The sequence below is a fragment of the Mus musculus genome, chromosome 17, assembly GCF_000001635.26.
Source record: "Mus musculus strain C57BL/6J chromosome 17, GRCm38.p6 C57BL/6J".
NCBI classification, from domain to species: Eukaryota; Metazoa; Chordata; class Mammalia; order Rodentia; family Muridae; genus Mus; species Mus musculus.
In genome coordinates, this window is record NC_000083.6 from 20,719,305 (window position 1) to 20,739,320 (window position 20,016).

General features: G+C 36.3%; 1 protein-coding gene across 1 annotated transcript; it reads left to right on the top strand.

The window, feature by feature from the left end:
• Positions 1–15,901: 15,901 nt before the first annotated feature.
• On the top strand, positions 15,902–16,822 carry Vmn1r227 (vomeronasal 1 receptor 227). Its single transcript, NM_134195.3, has one exon. The coding sequence runs from the start codon at positions 15,902–15,904 to the stop codon at positions 16,820–16,822; it is 921 nt and encodes a 306-aa protein (NP_598956.3).
• Positions 16,823–20,016: the final 3,194 nt, after the last annotated feature.

Sequence of the window (20,016 nt, forward strand, 5' to 3'; positions counted from 1 at the left end):
CTACCCTGGTGCTGCTAGGACCGAAAGGGCCTTTGATTTATTTCTTGAGAAACTTGAAGTTATTTTCATACAGATATTCCGCTTGTTTGGTTAGATTTACCCCAAGATATTTTATATACTTTGCTGCTATTGTGAAAGGAGTTGGTTCCTTAATTTCTTTCTCAGCCTGTTTATCGTTTGAATAAAGGGAGGCTACTGGTTTATTTGAGTTAATTATATATTCAGCCACTTTGTCTAAGTTGTTTTTCAGCTGTAGAAGTTCTCTGGTAGATTTTTTTGGGGTCATTTATATATACTATCATATTATCTGCAAATAGTAATACCTTCATGTCTCCTTTGCCAATTTCTACCCCTTTGATCTCTTTTGGTTATTTTATTGTTCTAGCTAGAACTCCAAGTACTATATTGAATAGATAAGGGGAGAGTGAGCATCCTTGTCTTGTTACCAATTTTAGTGGGATTGCTCCAAGTATCTCTCCATTTAATTTGATATTGCCTGTTGGTTTGCAGTAAATTGCTTTTATTATGTTTACATATGGGTCTTGAATTCCTGATACCTCCAATACTTTTAACATGAACGAGTGTTGTATTTTGTAAAATGCTTTTTCTGCATCTAAGTAGATGATCACGTGGTTTTTTTTCTTTGAGTTTGTTTATATAGTGGATTATGTTATTGGATTTTCATATCAAAAACCGAGAAAATCTACACATTTACATACATTTCATCTTTGACAAAGAAGCCAAAAATATGAAAGGACAAAAAGAAAGCATCTTCAATAAATGGTGCTGGTTTGACTGGCAGTCTGTATGTAGAAAAATGAAAATAGATCCATATTTATCACCTGTCACAAAGCTCAAGACCAAGTAGATAAAGGACCTCAACACAAAACCAGATGCAATCAATCTAATAGTAGAGAAAGTGGAAAAGAGCCTTGAACATATTGGCACAGAGGGAAATTTCCTAAACAGAACTTTAATGGCTGAAGCTCTCAGATCACAAATTGATAAATGGGACCAAATGAAACTGGAGAGCTTTGGTAAGGCAAAAGACATAACAAATAGGAAAAATTGGCAACTTACAGATTGGAAGAAAGTCTTCACTAACCCCACATCTAATAGAGGGATAGTATCCAAAATACAAAAGAACTCAAGAAGCTACCCAGCTAAAAACCAAACAACCAAATCAAAAAAAGGAGGTAGGAAATAACAAAATTCACAACAGAGGAATCTCGAATGGCTGACAACCACTCAAAGAAATGTTCAAAGTCCCTAGTGAACAGGGAAATGCAAATCAAAAAGACCCTGAGATCCCACCTTACACCAATCAGAATGGCTAAAATTGAAACCTCAGGTGACTGCACATATTAGGGAGGATGTGGAGAAAGAGGAACACTCCTCCATTGCTAGTGGGATTACAGACTGTTACAAACACTCTGGAAATCAATCTGGAGATTCCTTAGAAATTTGGATATAGATCTACCTGAAGATCCAGCTATACCACTCTTGGGCACATACCCAAAAGATACCCTACCATGCCACTGGCTCACATCTTCCACTATGTTCATAGCAGCCATGTTTGTGATAGCCAGAAGCTGAAAACCACCCAGAAGTCCCACAATTAAAGAATGGATACAGAAAATGTGGTTCATTTACACATGGAATACTACTCATCTATTAAGAACAAGGACATCCTGAGTTTTGCAGGCAAATGGATGGAACTGTCATCCTGAGTGAGGTAACTCAGACCCAAAAGGACATGCATGGTATGTACTCACTAATAAGTGGATACAAAAAAAACAAAAACAAAATCAGTACAGAATATCCAAGATAAAGTCCACAGAGCTCAAAAAGCTCAACAAGCTGAAGTTCCCAAGTGAGGATGCCTCAGTCCCACTTGGGAGAGAGAAGAAAGCAATCACAACTGGGGAAGAAGGGAGGGACCTGGGAGGAAAAGTGGATGCAGGGGGAGTGGGGAGAATAGAGTGGGGAACCTGACCTAGTACTGGCTGAGGGAAAAGGACTGAAACCCTGAGGTCAGCAGAAAGGATGGAAACAGGCAACCTCAGGAAATGGAAGCTTGTGGGGACCCCCCCTCCAAATGCACCAGAGACCTTGGAGGTCAGAGATTCTCAGGAATCAAAAGGAGTCTCTTGTGAGACTATGCCGGGGCCTAGCAAACACAGAAGTGGATGCTCACAGTCAGCTAATGGATGGATCACAGGGCTCCCAATGGAGGAGCTAGAGAAAGTAGCCAAGGAGCTAAAGGGATCTGCAACTCTATAGGTGGAACAACATTATGAACTAACCAGTACCCCGGAGCTCTTGACTCTAGCTGCATATGTATCAAAAGATGGCCTAGTCGGCCATCACTGGAAAGAGAGGCCCATTGGACTTGCAAACTTTATATGCCCCAGTACAGGGGAATACCAGGGCCAAAAAGGGGGAGTGGGTGGGCAGGGGAGTGGGGGTGGGTGGGTATGGGGGACTTTTGGTATAGCATTGGAAATGTAAATGAGCTAAATACCTAATAAAAAATGGAAAAAAATGGGGGAACCTTATATGAAATGCCTGAAAGTCAGAAGAGGGAACTTGTAGAGTCCACCTCCAGCAGGAAGACAGGACATCAAGTGAGGGATGGGGTTGCCATTCGACAGTCACATCTCTGACACATAATTGTTCCTGTCTGAAAGAATTACAGGGTTGGAAATGGAGAGGAGCCTGAAGAAAAGAAAGTCCAGAGATAGGCCAAAGTGGGATTTAACTCAAGAGGAGATTCCAAGTCCTGACACTATTACTAAGGCTATGGAGCACTCACAAAAGGGGATCTATCATGACTGCCCCTGAAAGATACAATAAGCAGCTGTAAAAGTCAGATGCAGATATTTGCACTCAACAAATAGACAGAAGCAGCTCACCCCGGTTGTTGAATTAGGGAAGACTGAAAGAAGCTGAGGAGAAGGGTGACCCTGTAGGAGGACCATCAGTCTCAATTAATCTAGACCTCTGAGATCTCTCAAACCCTGGACCACCAAACAGACAGCATATACCAGCTGATATGAGGCCCCCAACACACATACAGTAGAGTACTCTGGGTCAGAGTTCATTCAGAGATGGTACACCTAACCCTCAAGAGACTGGATGCCCCAAGATGTTTGGAGATCAGGTGGGTTGGGGGTTGAGGGCATCCACATGTGGACAGGGTGGGGTGGGGAAAAGATGTCGATGTGGAGCAGGCAGAGGGTGGATGGGGGGGATGCAGGGAATGGAATATGGAGTGTAAAAAATAAATTAAAAATAAAATTGGACAAAACTAAGCAAAACAAAAAGGGGGCTACCATGACTGCCCCCAAAAGACCCAACAAGCAGCTGTGGCTGATGCAGATATTTACACCCAACCAATGGGCAGAAGCTGCTTAGGTTCAGAGTCTTGAGGTCCGGTGGAGTGGGGGTGGGAGGTGGGTGGTGAAGACATCCTTGTGGAGATGTGTGGGGGAAGGAGGTATGGGATATGGAACAGTCAGAGGGTATGCCATGAGGGGGATAAAATCTGGAGTGTAGAAAGAAGTTTAAATAAAATTAAAAAATAAAAGTGGAGTAAAAAATAAACACACACACACACAATGTCTGGGTTCAGAGAGTAACAATATATTGAAACAAATTCCAAAGTAAGACACTGTTAAAAGTTGTGTTAAGGAATGACATATGCATCAAGGAGCCCACAGCATAATAATCGTAAAGGTAGGAATAGTGACATATATGCTTTGATGGATGAAGACTAAGCTCCTTCTAATTAAACTTAAGACTTATGCAATAGGCAGGAAATAATGCCTGGTACTGGAAACCTAGAAAACCTCAAGGTTAGTGAACTCATCATCTTGAAATGAAACCTTTGATCACCATCTTCACAAATAGCATTATCCTTAATTACGTTCACACTATCTGTACTTACATAGGTAGATAAATACAGTCCTCATCCTTTATCACCAAAACTTTCTCTCTGCAGCAAATGTTGATCTTTACAGAAAACAAATAAACAAAATGCATTTGTGGAGATCAGTTCTAATTCCCAACTTCTATATTCTTCATAATATAATGCTTCTACTTAAAGCATATACATTATTATTGAAGAAAATGTGGAAAGATTTTAGGGGAAGCAAAGATATGTTTTCTGTGATATTTTGTCTTCTTTGAACTTTTGGTTTCCTGATGTTAGACTCTTTCCTTGTGTCTCATAGCATTGAGAACTTGACAACCATAACAGATTTGTCAATAGTGGAAATTGTCATTACAATTGTGTACAGGGTGGCATGAACATTACATAAACATATTAAGAAAATCACTTCAGCCTTAAAAGCTAGTGAAAACATGGCACTGCTATTGAAGCTATAGAAACCTAATTCAGGATACCCTTTTTAATCCCTACAACCCTAGCCTGCAAAAGCATGGGAAAATTCATTTTAGTTGTACCTTCAGCGGATCCTCTAGGCTGCAAGAGCTGTTTTGAGACTCTCTATACAGTTGCTGTCTTTCTTACTGATTCTCTGAAAAGAGCTTACCACCCCTAGGGATTCTCCATGAAATTTAGATCAACAAAAACAGATGACTAATGTATGAACTGTAGTTGGTTCTTATGTATACATGATGATTGGACCGTGTATAAGAGTTATTGATGTGATCTCAGAAAGCTATCTACATACAGAGATATGACTGATAGAATTACAATTTATATACACTAGAGTTTTACTCTTAATTTTAGTGGAGCAGGTGGGTAACCATGTTTTTTTGGATTGATCTGAAATCCTGCAATTCTGTGCCTGGTGCCTCTCAATCCCTCAGGTTTTACTATTAAAACCAATGAAGGATTTTTATCAAATATATTCCTCTTGCATAAACTAATTTAATGGGATATAAAATCCCAACTTTCTTCCTAGTAAAGATTAAAAACAATAAAATATCTCTATAGCTCCCATCCACAAATCAGCTGCAAAATGGAAGAGCTTCTCTTCAAAACTACATAGCTAAAATGGTAAAGGAGCTGAAAAGATATGGTAGAAAAGCAAAGTGTACAATACTAAAACACTAAAACACTTCAAGGAATTTGTCAGGGATTCCTACCTCGATTTACCTACAGGGCCCTACCCTAAATCATAACCCACTTTCTTTAGCTATTCCTCAGCTCTAAAATTCTTAAAACCCTGGAAAGGTACAATCACTAGATAACAGGCATTCAAAATATGGGTGTGAGGAGGGGATATTTAACCCTTAAACTGTATCCATAAAGAAATGGGATTGTAGAGAGATGACAGTAGTTTAGAGACATGAAAGAGGAGAGCAGGAAAACAAAGGGGGATGGGAAGGGCAGTGAACATATGTATACGTATATTTTATTTCCCAGATGTAATTGCCATATCAGTGGCTCACTCTTGTAGTATCTCAATCTATCTAGCTCTTTCTGAACCCCAGTTGGCTGTTTCATATCAGTTTTTCTAGTTCAAACTCCTCTCCTAGATTACTGTTTCAATCTGGCTTCTCTCAACTTCTGACTGAATTGCTGTCCTGGACTTCAAGTGAACTCTAGCAATCTATTCTAATCTTCTGAATTCTTCCCATTCTCTGGCTTCAGCTGCCTCTCCTGACCTGCACTGAACTGCATGAAATAACAAATGAACTAAGCTCCCCAAACAGCACTGACTGCACTGATTCATAAGTGACTGAAAAGAACTGAATTAAAGCTAATTCATCATGTAACTGCATTAAATCCAGTGGTCTTGAACTCAATTTACAGAACTCCCTGAGCTGCCCTCCACTTATATGCCCTTGTTTGTGATTAAAGGTGTATACCAAAAGTGTATCTGTATACCTGCCAGAGGGATTGCAGGTATTTATTAAGGGCATATCTGTACTCCATCAAGATCACAAAAACTTAATTCTTTAGATGGGATCATTTGCCATAGAAGCCATGTTACTAGATTAAAATTCTTCTACAACTATATGTGAGTTAAAAGCGGCCAGGATGCATTTCTCGATCTATTGTGCTATACGACAAAGACCAGTACTTAGCATTCAGATTCAGGCCTTATAGCAAAGAAAAAAAATTGAAATATCTGCATTTTGTGTATCATACCATTATACAATGTTGTGCCAAGAATGCAGTTGTAAAGGGCTGAGATATTTCAACTCACAGCAGGTATAGGACAAACAAAATATAAATAAAATTGTAAGGGCTTTGGCTGCCTGGAGGGGCTGAACAAAGATGTACCTCAGAAAGATGACTGGTTAGAATGTGTATTTTACACTAGAAGGACTAGTTGGATGTCAGAGATGACAAGTATTAATGGATTTCTAAAGATCACAGAGATAGGTTAATGGAAAATTAGACAGGTAGCTTTGATCAAAGTGTTTAATTTAGGATGATATCCTCCAGATCCACCCATTTGCCTAAGAATTTCATGAATTCATTTTTTTTACACATAATAAAAATTGTTTTATTATTACAAAACGGAGAAAAGTGTGGTGTGAATTACTTTCCCAGAAATTGCTTTCATCTTCTATAAAGTTACCCATAATTCCCTTCTGTTTTTTTTCCAATTTTTCATTAGGTATTTACTTCATTTACATTTCAAATGCTATCCCAAAAGTCTCCTGAGTTCATTATTTTTAATTGCTGAATAGTACTCCATTGTGTAAATGTACCACATTTTCTGTATCCATTCCTCTGTTGAGGGACATCTGGGTTCTTTCCAGCTTCTGGCTATTATAAATGAGGCTGCTATGAACATAGTGGAACATGTGTCCTTATTACAAATTGGAACATGAGGTAACCCAATCACAAAAGAACACACATGATATGCACTTACTGATAAGTGGATATTAGCCTAGAAACTTAGAATATCCAAGATACAATTTGAAAAACACATGAAACTCAAGAAGGAAGACCAAAGTGTGGATACTTTGCTCCTTCTTAGAATGGGGAACAAAATACCCATGGAGGGAGTTACAGAGACAAAGTTCGGAGCTGAGATGGAAGGAAGGACCATCCAGAGACTGCCCCACCCAGGGATCCATTCCATATACAACCACCAAACCCAGACACTACTGCATATGCCAGCAAGGTTTTGCTGACAGGACCCTGATATAGCTATCTCTTGTGAAGCATTGCCAGTTCCTGGAAAATACAGAAGAGGATGCTCATAGTCATCTATTGGATGGAACACAGGGCCCCTAATGAAGGAGCTTGAGAAAGTACCCAAGGAGCTGAAGGGGTCCGCAACCCTATAGGAGGAACAACAATATGAACTAACCAGTACCACCCAGAGCTGTGTCTCTAGTTGCATATGTAGCAGAGGATGGCCTAGTCAGCCATAATTGGGAGGAGAGGTCCTTGGTCTTGCCAAGATCATATGCCCCATTACAGGAGAATACAAGGGCCAGAAAGCAGGAGTGGGTGGGTTGGGGAGCTGGGCAGGGGGACGGTATAGGGGTCTTTAGGGATAACATTTGAAATGTAAGTGAAGAAAATATCTAATAAAAATTAAAAATAAATAATAAGATAATAAATAATAAAAAGAAATAAATAAAATAAATTTTAAAAATAAGCTCTATAAAAATGTTTAATTTAAGATCATAAACAATTTGCCAAACCTGGAGCCTAAGTTTACAGAAGAGTCATTAACAATGGCTAGTCGTGTTAGATCACCTTGAGATTCTATCCTAACCATTACTCTCCTAGAACTGAGTGTTGGGAGATCAGGTATTTTACCATGTGCCTGATATTTTTGAGAAATTGCTATAAAAAAAAGCTTACCTTGCTGCTGAAAATGCCTAATGTATACAATGTCATATAACAAAATAACTGTTAAATAAAACATATGAACGTATGAAATGTTTACAAATACTGTACCATACTCTGTCAGTTACTCTCTTACATTCAAGAGAGCAAGATTCTCAAGTTGAATGAGTGTCATACGAGCACAGCACACTGAATTCAATTGTGCTTGAGCAGTTGGAGACCATGATACCTTCAGTTGAATAGATACACATGGGATGCTCACGTAGTTATGGAAGTACAGATACACTAAATCAGTCTATGTGGATAGCTTAAAAGAATCCCTAATCAGTAAACTCTAGAAATATCTACCCAAGAATAGATCCTCAGTTTCGACCAAAGGCTTTCTTTACTACTGCTTTCATGCAGGTCATTTGATATTCTTATATCACTAATTGTAGTGATGGGCCTCTGAAAAATTAGGTCCCACATAATTAGATTAGTTGCTATCCTATCTGACCTCAAAGAAGAAAAGTGAATCAATAGCAATCTTTGGAACCACTGCACATTCTGTCTGACATGAAGTTCCTCATACTTGACCTATTATCACCTGATGCAGGTTCAATAGCAGCTTCCCAAGATATTCTGGTGTAATCTTTTCATTATTTATGGTGTAATGTTTTCTGAAGGAACTTGAATATTGAATAAAATCTGTCTCTCTTCAGTGCTTTTCATCTCAGAGACCATTGTTCTACATTGTAGTTATTCAGATTTAAAATGGTTTAAATTTTATCTTCAAGGAACCTTTGTAATACAATATGAATATGTTTTTATTCAGAGATATATTTTATTCATATTTTGTCCTCATTTGACTTATCATTTTACTTCTTGTAATTTGGTATTCTATAGAACACAGTGTTTCATCTGAAATCCAATTTGTTGGTTTTCTCTCTTAGGTTGAATGAAATGATACATATGTGAAATCTTCAGTGAATGTAAACTTATAAGACAGGCAAAATTAAACATGCAGGAGAAATATTCTGTAACCTATGAATGTGAAATATCCCATGTGTGAGTCTTGAAACTCTGGACCTTTCTACATAACAACTTTTATGACATAAAATTGTCATCCCACACAATCATATGCCTAGATTCCACATGTCATAGAGATTACAAAATGTTGAAAATAGTATTATTGTACTAATGCCTCTTGACTATTTAATAATGCCATATTTTACAATATCTATTAATCTTTCTAAAATGAGTTTCTTGAGGTAGGTGATAATTAACACAGGGACCCCCCACCAAGTGAAGAATGATCAGAAAATAAAGAACTACAGAGTTCTGAGATATAAAAGAGACATACATATTAAATACATCGATTGAGCCTCACTGATCTTCTCTGAAAAATAACTGGAAAGATAATAAGAGACAGAAGTCATTAATAACACAAGGAAACGGTGTTTTATAGGCATAACTTGACAAGTGCAGATGTTAACTGCAACAAGTTTGACAAATTAATGAAGACATATGCAGGCCAAGATTGAAAAAAAATCACAAAATAAACTGGGAAATGGACAAGAAATTAGACACCCAGTTGAGCAGTGATGGGCATTTGATAGCGGCAGGAAAAGGAACTCTGTTTTCTCTACTGTACTGACACCTGGTAGGTGGACACCTGAACAGGCTCCACTACTGGTACATTGCTGCTCTCAGATTTGTAAATGTAGAAGATTTCTTCATTTATTCTATGAGTGTATTGCTGTGCTGTTTATTTCCATATAACTTATTTTCTAAGTGTTAACTTATTAGTAGAACACATCTATAAGGACAAGAAATTTTAACTTACAAAATATAAATAATTTTTCAGAATACTGTTTCATCTGCTTCATTCTTTGGCTCATTTTAATTAAGATAAAGCTCGTATGATATGCTGGAACAATAAGTACAATTTTCTGTTTCCAAAATATTCTAGTGAATGATAGAATCTATAGGAAATCAGTGAGCTTAGGGCAGAAAGGATGAAAGAAGTGATCCCTCTTCAGATTCTAGCTCCCTAAATCACTATTTGCTTCAACCATTCAATATCAGGATGGTTAGAGGATAGTCGATGCATATTAGATAAACATTTAGACTTTAAATCTATTCACTGATTTATGAATGATGACGTGTCATTATTTTCTTCATAAGAAACAACTGTAGTTTTCTCTGATATTTATTCCATGATTTTAAATTAGGGAAAAAAAGCAGTGGATTATGTGACATTTAATGAATACTGGTGACTTATTTTGTGGGGTATAGTTTTATATATAGTTTTATATACATAACTTCTTGCAGTTGCTGGTGTGATATTTGTAATTCAGCTACCATATGTAGTTACCTCCAATTTTAGTAAATTTGCAACTTGTTGTACAAAGAAGGAAATAATTTTCAGTGCAGATTATGATGTCATATTGTCCTGTTACTGATACTTAATTAGCTAGCCCTGAGTCCCTAACTAACTCTATTTTTTATATTAGTTCTCCAAAATGAAAGGGGATCTGAAAATTAATAGTTTTCTTTTTATAGACAAACCCAGAGAAATGTGTTTTCCAAGGACACACCAAAGCTTCCATGCAGGACTCTGACACATCAAAACCTGATGCTTCAAGAACCTTTCCTCCCTGCCAGGATTCAGAAATCATGAAATCCTAAGAAGCTCTCCAAAGACTTTGCCTCTTTTGAGACTCAACAAACAAGAAATTATCTTTGATGATTAGGTACTGGAAGAAGTCTCATAAAAGTTATTGGCCACCAAGGCCAGCACTGTCATTGTCATTGTCATCTAGGGAGATAAAGATTACCATTCTGAGGGAGATGAAGTCGCAGAGCTATGAACATTTACCAGGGTTTCTCTCTGTGTCTCTCCTACAGGGCTGAGAGTCATGCCCAGAGATACACACTGAAAGTTCTGCTGAAGAAAAGAGTGAGGTATGCAACTTGTACTGAGCCTGTTAAGCAGAGAATATAAGCAAGGTCTGGTAAGTGTTCTAGTCTGGAGAAGGGATTCTGGGGTGGACCAAATGTAGCAAAATTTCAACAATGGAAGAAGAAAATGTTTTGGACTACAAGTGGATATGCAAAGGAGAAGAGTATCTTTGCCCTGGTGCTGATCCCTGACATTCCAAACACTCTGTGATAAAATCCTCTCTGCTGCTGACTATTGGTCAATCATCCACATGATTTATCAAATCTGATTTCAAAGGTGTTTAGTGATTATAGTAAGTATGTGATTTGTGTTTCCATATTTATATATTTTGCATTAATCATGCACAGAATTTTAAATATGACAACCATAAATCCTGAGATCAATGTGTCATATGTTTTACTAAGATTAACATGAAGTTATGGTCATCTAATGTTAGGAAAAAAATCTAGAATCTGAACCAGCTTTTGTAATAAAAGGAAACATGGCCTAAGAGTCAGTGATGTACTGATTTTAGAGGCTGTTTCCTCTGCAAACCTGCTAACACACAGTGAAGGAAACACTGCTAACACACAGTGAAGGAAAGATGAAATTGTCATGGAGAGTCCAATACAATTTTTATCTAGGATGAACATCATGTTCATTACTTCTTTCTCACTTATTTAGTGATACCCAGTTGTTCCTACAACCTTCCAATTGTGTTTCCCAGTCTTCATAGTTGTTGTTGTTGGCACATGTAAGTATGGTCATGGCTGGCAAAGATTAAATAACAAGAATATATCCACAACAAATATTTTCTTTATTGCTTAACTATATACATTGGATAATTATTCATATATTCAGATTCTGTTCATGTATGCCTTGTAGTTAAATAACCTTCACTAGTTTTGCTACTAAAAGTTTGACTGAAAATGGAATTCATGAATAGAAGGCTTTAACTTTAAGTTGCTAGTGCCTTAATAACTTTTTTTGTGTACATTGGTTAGATTCAATGTATGTTCAGATGCATTCTCCATTACCTGTACAGGTTTGTTTGGAGGACAATCTCATTTGCACTTGCTTAGATGAAATTAGTGTTATTATTTTGAGACATGGTCTGTCAGTTGCCTATAACTCTTATTAGACTAGATTGGGTATTCATTGATTCCAGATAACTTTTGATTCTGATTTTCCAGTGCTTTGACCCAAAGTGAATGACATTAACATATTTATTTCTATTCCTATTATGGTCACGGATTTATGTGTTTACCTTCTGCCATTCCTAGGCGATACATCATGAAAGCAAATTATCATTTTCTCTGCCTCATATAGTCTTACTTCTTTGAAAGCGTTGAATTGTAGACTTGGTAGGAACTGGGCTCCAAAACTTGCATTTGAATCTGATGAGGTTTTCTGTACCAAATGATCAGTGCGAATAACAAATATAGAGTTAGTATTTATGTTTTATACAAAATATTCAAACATGTATATGTATAAATATATGAATATATGCACATAAATATGTTCATACATAAACATATATTGCTTATATTTTTATATATTTACATATATATAACATCAATTATTGAAAAAGGGGGTCATAATATAAAAGTAAGCAAAACTCTTATATGAGAAGTTTTGAAGAGAGAGGATTAGAAATTTATGTAAGTGTGTGATTAGAAAAAATTGTAGAAATAAGTTTTTAAAGGTTACATAATATCTCACTAATTATTTATTTTATTTTATGTGAGTTCTAGAGATTGAATATGCATTCTCCAACTGTGTTGCAAGCACTTGGAAGAGTAATCTTCCTGTCCCGCTCAGTATTAATCTACACTACAATGCTATTTCACATGGTAGATTTAGTATTTTATAGCTGATTATGAGTTTTGAGCAAAGTACGTGAAAATAATACTGTTATGATCTTTATTTGAACTGTGCAATAATGTTTTCATCATAAAATCACAAAAAAGTATTCTGATGCAAAAGTATTAGGTCTATCTTATATCAAATTCAAATTAGACATAAGTAGTTTCTGTTGATTTATACTGTATAAGAAAATTGTATTTATATACATTGTGGACAACTTAGGATACAGAATATCCATTGAATAATTCCAAATATAGGTGATATAATATCATCGAGCACAAAATTATGTAAATGTCTGTGCAAGCAGCCAGATAATGTGCTTCATTTGTCAAGTCACCAAAAAGCCCTAAATTACCTTTTGAAATTAGGTAATCAATTCCAAAATTTTCTCTCAGACATTAGAGATGATGTGAAATGACTTTAGCTACACAGTAATATTTTTATTTCTTTGTAATTTTTTAATTAAATTGAAAAAGCCTTTTAACAAAGTAGATCTCAAGTAAGTAGTCTGCATTAAGATTTCATGATTAAGTTAATGTGGTAAATATGATCACCCTGTGGGATCCTGTAAAAACATACTGTAGCTTTTACATAATAGCAGGTATTAGTTACTGACAGAATGATACATGCATTCAGGAGTGGGATTAGTTCAAATGATTCACTATAAATATGAAATCATAGTTACTGTCTTTCACATCATTTCCTCTTTTTCTTCTCCTAATGGGGGTTAAGGTCATTGTTATTGTTTGTTGTTGCTGTTGTTACTATTATTAAACATCTCTCTCATACTACTTCTCCATCACTGATTTTAAGGTGTCTCTAACCTCAAGGCAATGTTTTCCAGTAACTATGATTATTATTTCTATTTTCAGAGATCTGCCCTAGAATATTTTTCTGAAGAAAATTCTAAGCATGTTTCCAGACACCACCGCAAGGTAGGTATTCCACATGGGTGGACTTTAAGAAGCTACCATGCATACTGTGTTTTCAACTTCTTTCTGTAAGATGTGGTCTATTCTGCCTAATTTTTTTTCCTTTGTAAGACTTAATTGTCTGAATAAACACTCAAACATCATAAAGTGTAAGAAAGAATTATTACATAGTATAAATGAGTATCATAATGATTTCACTCTATACATGACAGTAATCTTTGTAACTCAAGAATTTTATTTGTTTGTTTGTTGTGGTAAATCTCCAAATATGCCCAGGCAATAAAAACACAACTCAGTTAATATGAATACATGCTGTGCACCTAGATTGGGCAGATCTACTGCTACACTACCATCTTCCACATCTTATGAGACCCCTTAGAACTTGCAGTTTCTCCAGGTCATGTGCCTTTGCTCTGCTCTTCTACTTCTTCTCATCTGCGTCCTCTCCCTCTTCCATTTTCTCCTTCTTCTCTCCCTCCCCCTTCCGCTCCACCTTCCCCATATCTGCCCAATCATCAGCTCTCCTTTATTTTACAATTTAAGGTGGGAAGCAGATTTACAGGAAATAACCTGAGTGCTGACTCATTCCTTGTTTATAGCCCCTCACAGAAGGATGGAATTAACACCAAATATAATTACCCCCAGTGCTATCCACAACTATATCATGAAACTGTTGCTAGTTTCATGATATAACTCTGTGTCTCCATGTTTATTCTATAAAATTCACTACTTCTAATGCATCACATTTAAGCAACCCTTCTGTTTTGTGATAGGAAATTAAAAGAAAAACTCACTGGAATTCACAAGTGAAACTCATCGTGCACCACTTACATCAATAAATAAAAAATTACCTGTGGGTGACAATTACAGGAATCTATAGGTTGTAATAGCAGCATTTTAGAAAAGTCTAGAACATATCCTAATAATATTTAGAGTTAGATATTCCCTGAACTACTTCAACTCACAAATAGAAATAGGATATAGACAACTAGACTTGTTGAAATTATCTGTCATTACATGAAGAGGTTGTTCTCTGGTATTTTGAGTTGGTGTACAACTATGAGGGCATAGGTTCATATCTAGGTTAATGTTCAGGAAATGTAATCAATGCAGACATATACTGTGCTTGTATAAATACAATCATAATGCAAGAACTCATGTTTTCCTTGGTAGTTTTTGAGGCATTTTATTTTTATGAATGCTTTGCCCTTTTATTTACATTGTTGCAGAGAAACTCATTGTGTATCAGCTGGGTCAGTGCACTTCTAATTGATATGTGGGGATATCTCTGGTTTGAGACTACTGCTTATTTATATAATGTGATTTTTGTCTGTGAAGACATCATCACAAGAGTGCCATTTTTGACAGATGCATTCTTACGTATTCTTGATAAACATACTATCCATGGAAAAACTAGGAATAGTTCATGAGATGTAGACCCTAACCTCATTCTTAATGAGAGCTAGCATCTCCTATGGTCTTTCCATTTCATTTATTCTACTATATAATAACACCAAATAGTGAATCAAATAAGAACCAAAGTTATTACTGTTTATTCACCATCAAATGTGTGTCTATGTTTATATATAGGTATGAAAACATATATCTATACATATATATATATACATACATACATATACATACACATGTACACACACGAGTGTACATATGTATATATAATTGTCTGTAGTTTTAATCACCTATTTCCATTCCATTTGTTAATAGTTTGTCACATCAGGCAGTTTTATTATAGCTCTCTCCCACAATCTGACTCTAAATGAGCAAGTATGCATGTGTCATTATGTATGCGTTTTGTGAAATTTGAGGAGAAATTTTTGTCAGATTAACATGTTCATATATTTAACATGAATTTATTGTTGTAGTCTCTCCTTCTTATAGCATTTGTTCAAAGAGTACATGTTCATTTTGTTGTGTAACATTTATAGTTTTATGGCTTTAGCATCACATCAGAAATGTATAAATTTCTTTCATTTTAAAATGGTGACTAGAGTTTATTTTCTTTTAATATGCCTGTCTAATCAGGACTGTAGAAGTGAGCACTAATTTCACTTGAATTAACTAGCCAGTGCTTCTCATTCAGTGGAGCACCATTTTTTTTAATGCTAGCATTTCAATACAATGTAAGAGAAGCTCTATCTGTATATATGTACATTTATAGTGCATATTCAAAAATTTCACTATAAATTATTAGTGATTATGAAATATTTGTTTTGAAACAGAGACTTGCTAAGACAGACCACATGACCTAGAATATAATTGGTTTTATGATCCTTACACACACATATTCCAAGCAAGAAAACTTCAGTATATGCTTTAACTCAGAAATTCAATTGCTGCCTCGATTTAAAAAAAAAAATGCTGAAAGCCAGAATGGACTTGAGAACCATGGCAATTGGAATAGTGCTCTCACTTCAGACAGCACTTGGTATTCTAGGAAACTTTTTTCTTCTTTTCTACTACCTAATCCTTTACTTCAATAAACATACATTAAAGGTCATATATAGGATTTTTATACATATGTTCATATCCAACTCCTTGATTAATATCTCCATCGGAATCCCTGGGGCATTTGAAGCCTTTGGGTGGAATCTGGTATTCAATGATTTCGGGTGCAAGCTTCTTTTTTATATTCAAAGACTTGCCAGAAGTATGTCCATCAGTACCACCTGTCTCCTGAGTGTCTTTTGGGTAATCACCATCAGCCCCAGGAACTACTGCTGGAAGGAATTTAAAATCAAAACTACAAAGTTTGTGAACCTATCCATTTGTCTCTCCTGGATCCTGTTGATGCTAGTAAATATGCTTTTCCCTGTCTACACAACTACCAAGAGGAATTTAGAAAATGTGACACAGATGAGTGATTCTCAGTTCTGCTACTCTGTAGACCATGATAAAATAGTATATTTATTGTATATAGCATTTTGTATGTTTCCTGAAGTCTTACTTTCTATACTCCTTGTATGTTCCAGCATCTTCATGATTGTCATACTTTACGTACACAAGAAGAGGGTTCAGCATACCCTTCATGCTCATTCTTCCCTCAGAACTTCCACTGAAAACAGAGCTGTACAGACCATCCTGGTTCTGGTTTGCACCTTTGTAGTATTTTGTACTCTCTCTTCCATTTTACTAGGCTATATTGCTCTTTTAGATAATCCCAGTCGGTGGTTGATGAATATCACAGCCATAATTTCTATGTGTTTTCCTACATTAGGTCCATTTGTGATAGGTTGTGATTTCACTCTTTTTAGATTCTGCTTTACATGGACAAGAAATATAAAAATACCATAATCTTGTAATAAAACTATAAATAAGATTTTTAATTTATTTTTATTTTTATGTATTCATTTTATATCCCACTCACTGCTTCCCTTTCAGTCACTCTCTCCTACAATCTTTCCCCTCTCTTTCTCTTCATAGAAGGTGGGGCCTCCCTTTGTATCCCCCTACCATGCCACTTCAAATCTCTACAAAGATAGCCACTTCCAGTGAGAATAGATAAGGGAGCCCAGCCAGAAGAACATATTCCCCACACAGGCAATAGCTTTTGAGATAGCCCTAGCTCCAGTTGTCAGGAACCTTTGTGAAGAGCAAGCTGCATATCTGCTACATATGAGCAGGGAAGCCTAGGTTTAGTTCATGTATGTTCTTTGGTTAGTGGTTCAGACTCTGATATCGCCAAGGATCCACATTACTTGACCCTGCTGGTCTTCCTTTGGAGTTCCTATATGCCTTGGGGCCCTGAAATCCTTCCTCCTATTTTTCCATAAAAGTCCCCAAGCTTCATTCACTGTTTGGCTGTGGGTGTCTATATCTGTCTAAGTATGTTGCTGGGTGGAGCTTCTCAGAGGACAACAGGGATTGGTGCTTGCCCCTTCGGTGGGTTGGGCCAATTATTGACTGGCTATTCTCTCATTCTCTGCTCCATACCACATCCCTGCATTTCTTGTAGACATGATAAATTTCGGGTTAAAAGCTTTGAGGGTGGATTTTGTCTCTGTTGCTCCTCTGTAATTCCTGGCTGACTACAGGAGGTAGATTTTAGGTTCCATATATCCAGTGCTGTTAGTCACAGCTAATGTCACTACTATTGATTTTTGGATACCTCCTTTATCCCAGGTCTCTGACTTATCCTGGAGAGGACACTACTTCCTCACCTCATCAGTTGCAGATTTCAGAGAATTCTTAACAAAGAAATCTTGAATCGCTGAGAAGCACATAATGAAATGTTCAAATCCTTATTGATAAGGGAAATGCAAATAAGATCAAGTCTAATGTTACATCTTATACGCATTAGAATGCCTAAGACCAAAATCTCAAGACACAGCACATTCTGTTGAGGGTGTGGATTGAGGGGAACAATTCTTCATTTCCAGTGGAAGTACAATCTTGTACAACCACTTTGGAGTGCAATTTGGTGGTCTCTCAGAGAACTGTGAGTGGTGCTACCATAAGATACAGTTATAGCCTTCCTGGACATATTTCTAAGAGATGATCCAACATCCCACAAAGACACTTCCCAACTATTTTCATAGCAGCTTTATTCATTTATTCTTAATGACAAGAAATCGGAAACAACCTAGATGTCACTCAATTAAAGAATGGGTAAAGAATATGTAGTACATCTACATAATGGGATACTATTAAGATATTTAAAACAAAGAAATCATGAATTTTGCAGGCAAATAAATGGAACTTGAGAATATCACCCTGAGTAAGGTAACCTAGGTCCAAAAAGACATGCATTTTATGTACTCACTTATATGTGGATAATAGTCATGAAATACACGTACCAGGCTATATTGCACAACCCAAAGATTCTAAACAAGAAGAAAGGCACAGTAATAATGCCAGAAACACATGTGAAAGGGATAAGGAAAATTTGATATGAGGCCAATGAGTGAAGAACCTGGAAGAGAGGGGGCATAGGAAGGAGAATGAAGAGTTTGGGATCAGCTAATTGGAAGGACAGGAGAAATGGCTATATGGCCTTGAAAATCAATGGAAAACTGCAAATAGTATTCTTTAATAATGAAGATCTAATCTTAGGTCTCTTGTGTCTTTCAAAAATCAGTGTAATTGTGAAATAATATATGGGAGATGTCCTAATTATCATTTTACAGCAAACTAATGCTACATTCTACCTTATAAATTATAGCCTGTAGAACCCCATATTCTTAGCTAAATTAACTTTGCTAAGTATATGTTACAACTCTTTGAGTGAACCGAAGGTCCTATTATAATGTGTTTGTTTTACTTGGATTATATTTTTCTCACTGTTGCTTAAGTATCCCCACTTCTTAGCCCAGTCTTTCTTTGTTCCAAAGATCCATGATCAGGTTCTTTCTTTCTGTGTTTAAGGACATAACAACTACCAGAATTATGCAAGGAAAAAATCAGATAAATATAACTGCAAATATAAGTGCTTGATTTCTTCATGCTCTATGACTCTAGAAATCTGCAGTTAAATATTTGTCTGCAGTTATTGTGTTACAGAATCCACAATATCTGTGCAAGTTGAATATACAAACATTGATAGAAGATGAAGATAGGCATAAAATTCCAGTGTTAATTAAAATCCTTGTAGCATTGGATAGCTGCTAATAAAGAGAGAGTTTCCTTTTATCATAATAGTGTGATATACAGTTGCCCGAGTTCTACAGCAACACAAAGTGAGCTTTATGGTCTTTGAAATGAAAGAACTTGAAGAATGGGGTAGATATGAAAGAACTTAGGTGAGACAATGACTACATGGGAATTAATATAAATGTTCAGCTATTGGATGGATCACAGGGCTCCCAATGGAGGAGCTAGAGAAAGTACCCAAGGAGCTAAAGGGATCTGCAACCCTATAGGTGGAACAACATTATGAACTAACCAGTACCCCAGAGCTCTTGACTCTAGCTGCATATGTATCAAAAGATGGCCTAGTCGGCCATCACTGGAAAGAGAGGCCCATTGGACACGCAAACTGTATATGCCCCAGTACAGGGGAACGCCAGGGCCAAAAAAATTGGGAAAGAGTGGGTAGGGAAGTGGGGGGAAGGGTATGGGGGACTTTTGGGATAGCATTGGAAATGTAATTGAGGAAAATATGTAATAAAAATAATAATAATAAATAAATAAAATGAAAAAAGAATAAAGAGAGAAATAAATGGAAATTACGTTAATTGTTTTTAAGAATTCATGGATAAATAAATAAATTTTGGCCTTTAATCTCAATGCTTAGGAGACAAGAGCATGGACAGTGAGGTTACTTATAAATCTGAAGCCATCCTAATCTATAAACAAATACATTCGGCTCTGACTATACAGATAAGCCTTTTCTTAATAAATAATTGTTTTAAGTTGGTTTGTTTTAAATTTGTTTTAATTATCAAAATGAAAATGGTTATAAATTCAATGGTTATAATAGTGTTTTAAATTCTCTATCTGAAAGTTCAAAATAAGCTAGATGTAAATAAAAAGAATGCTGCTAAATTGAA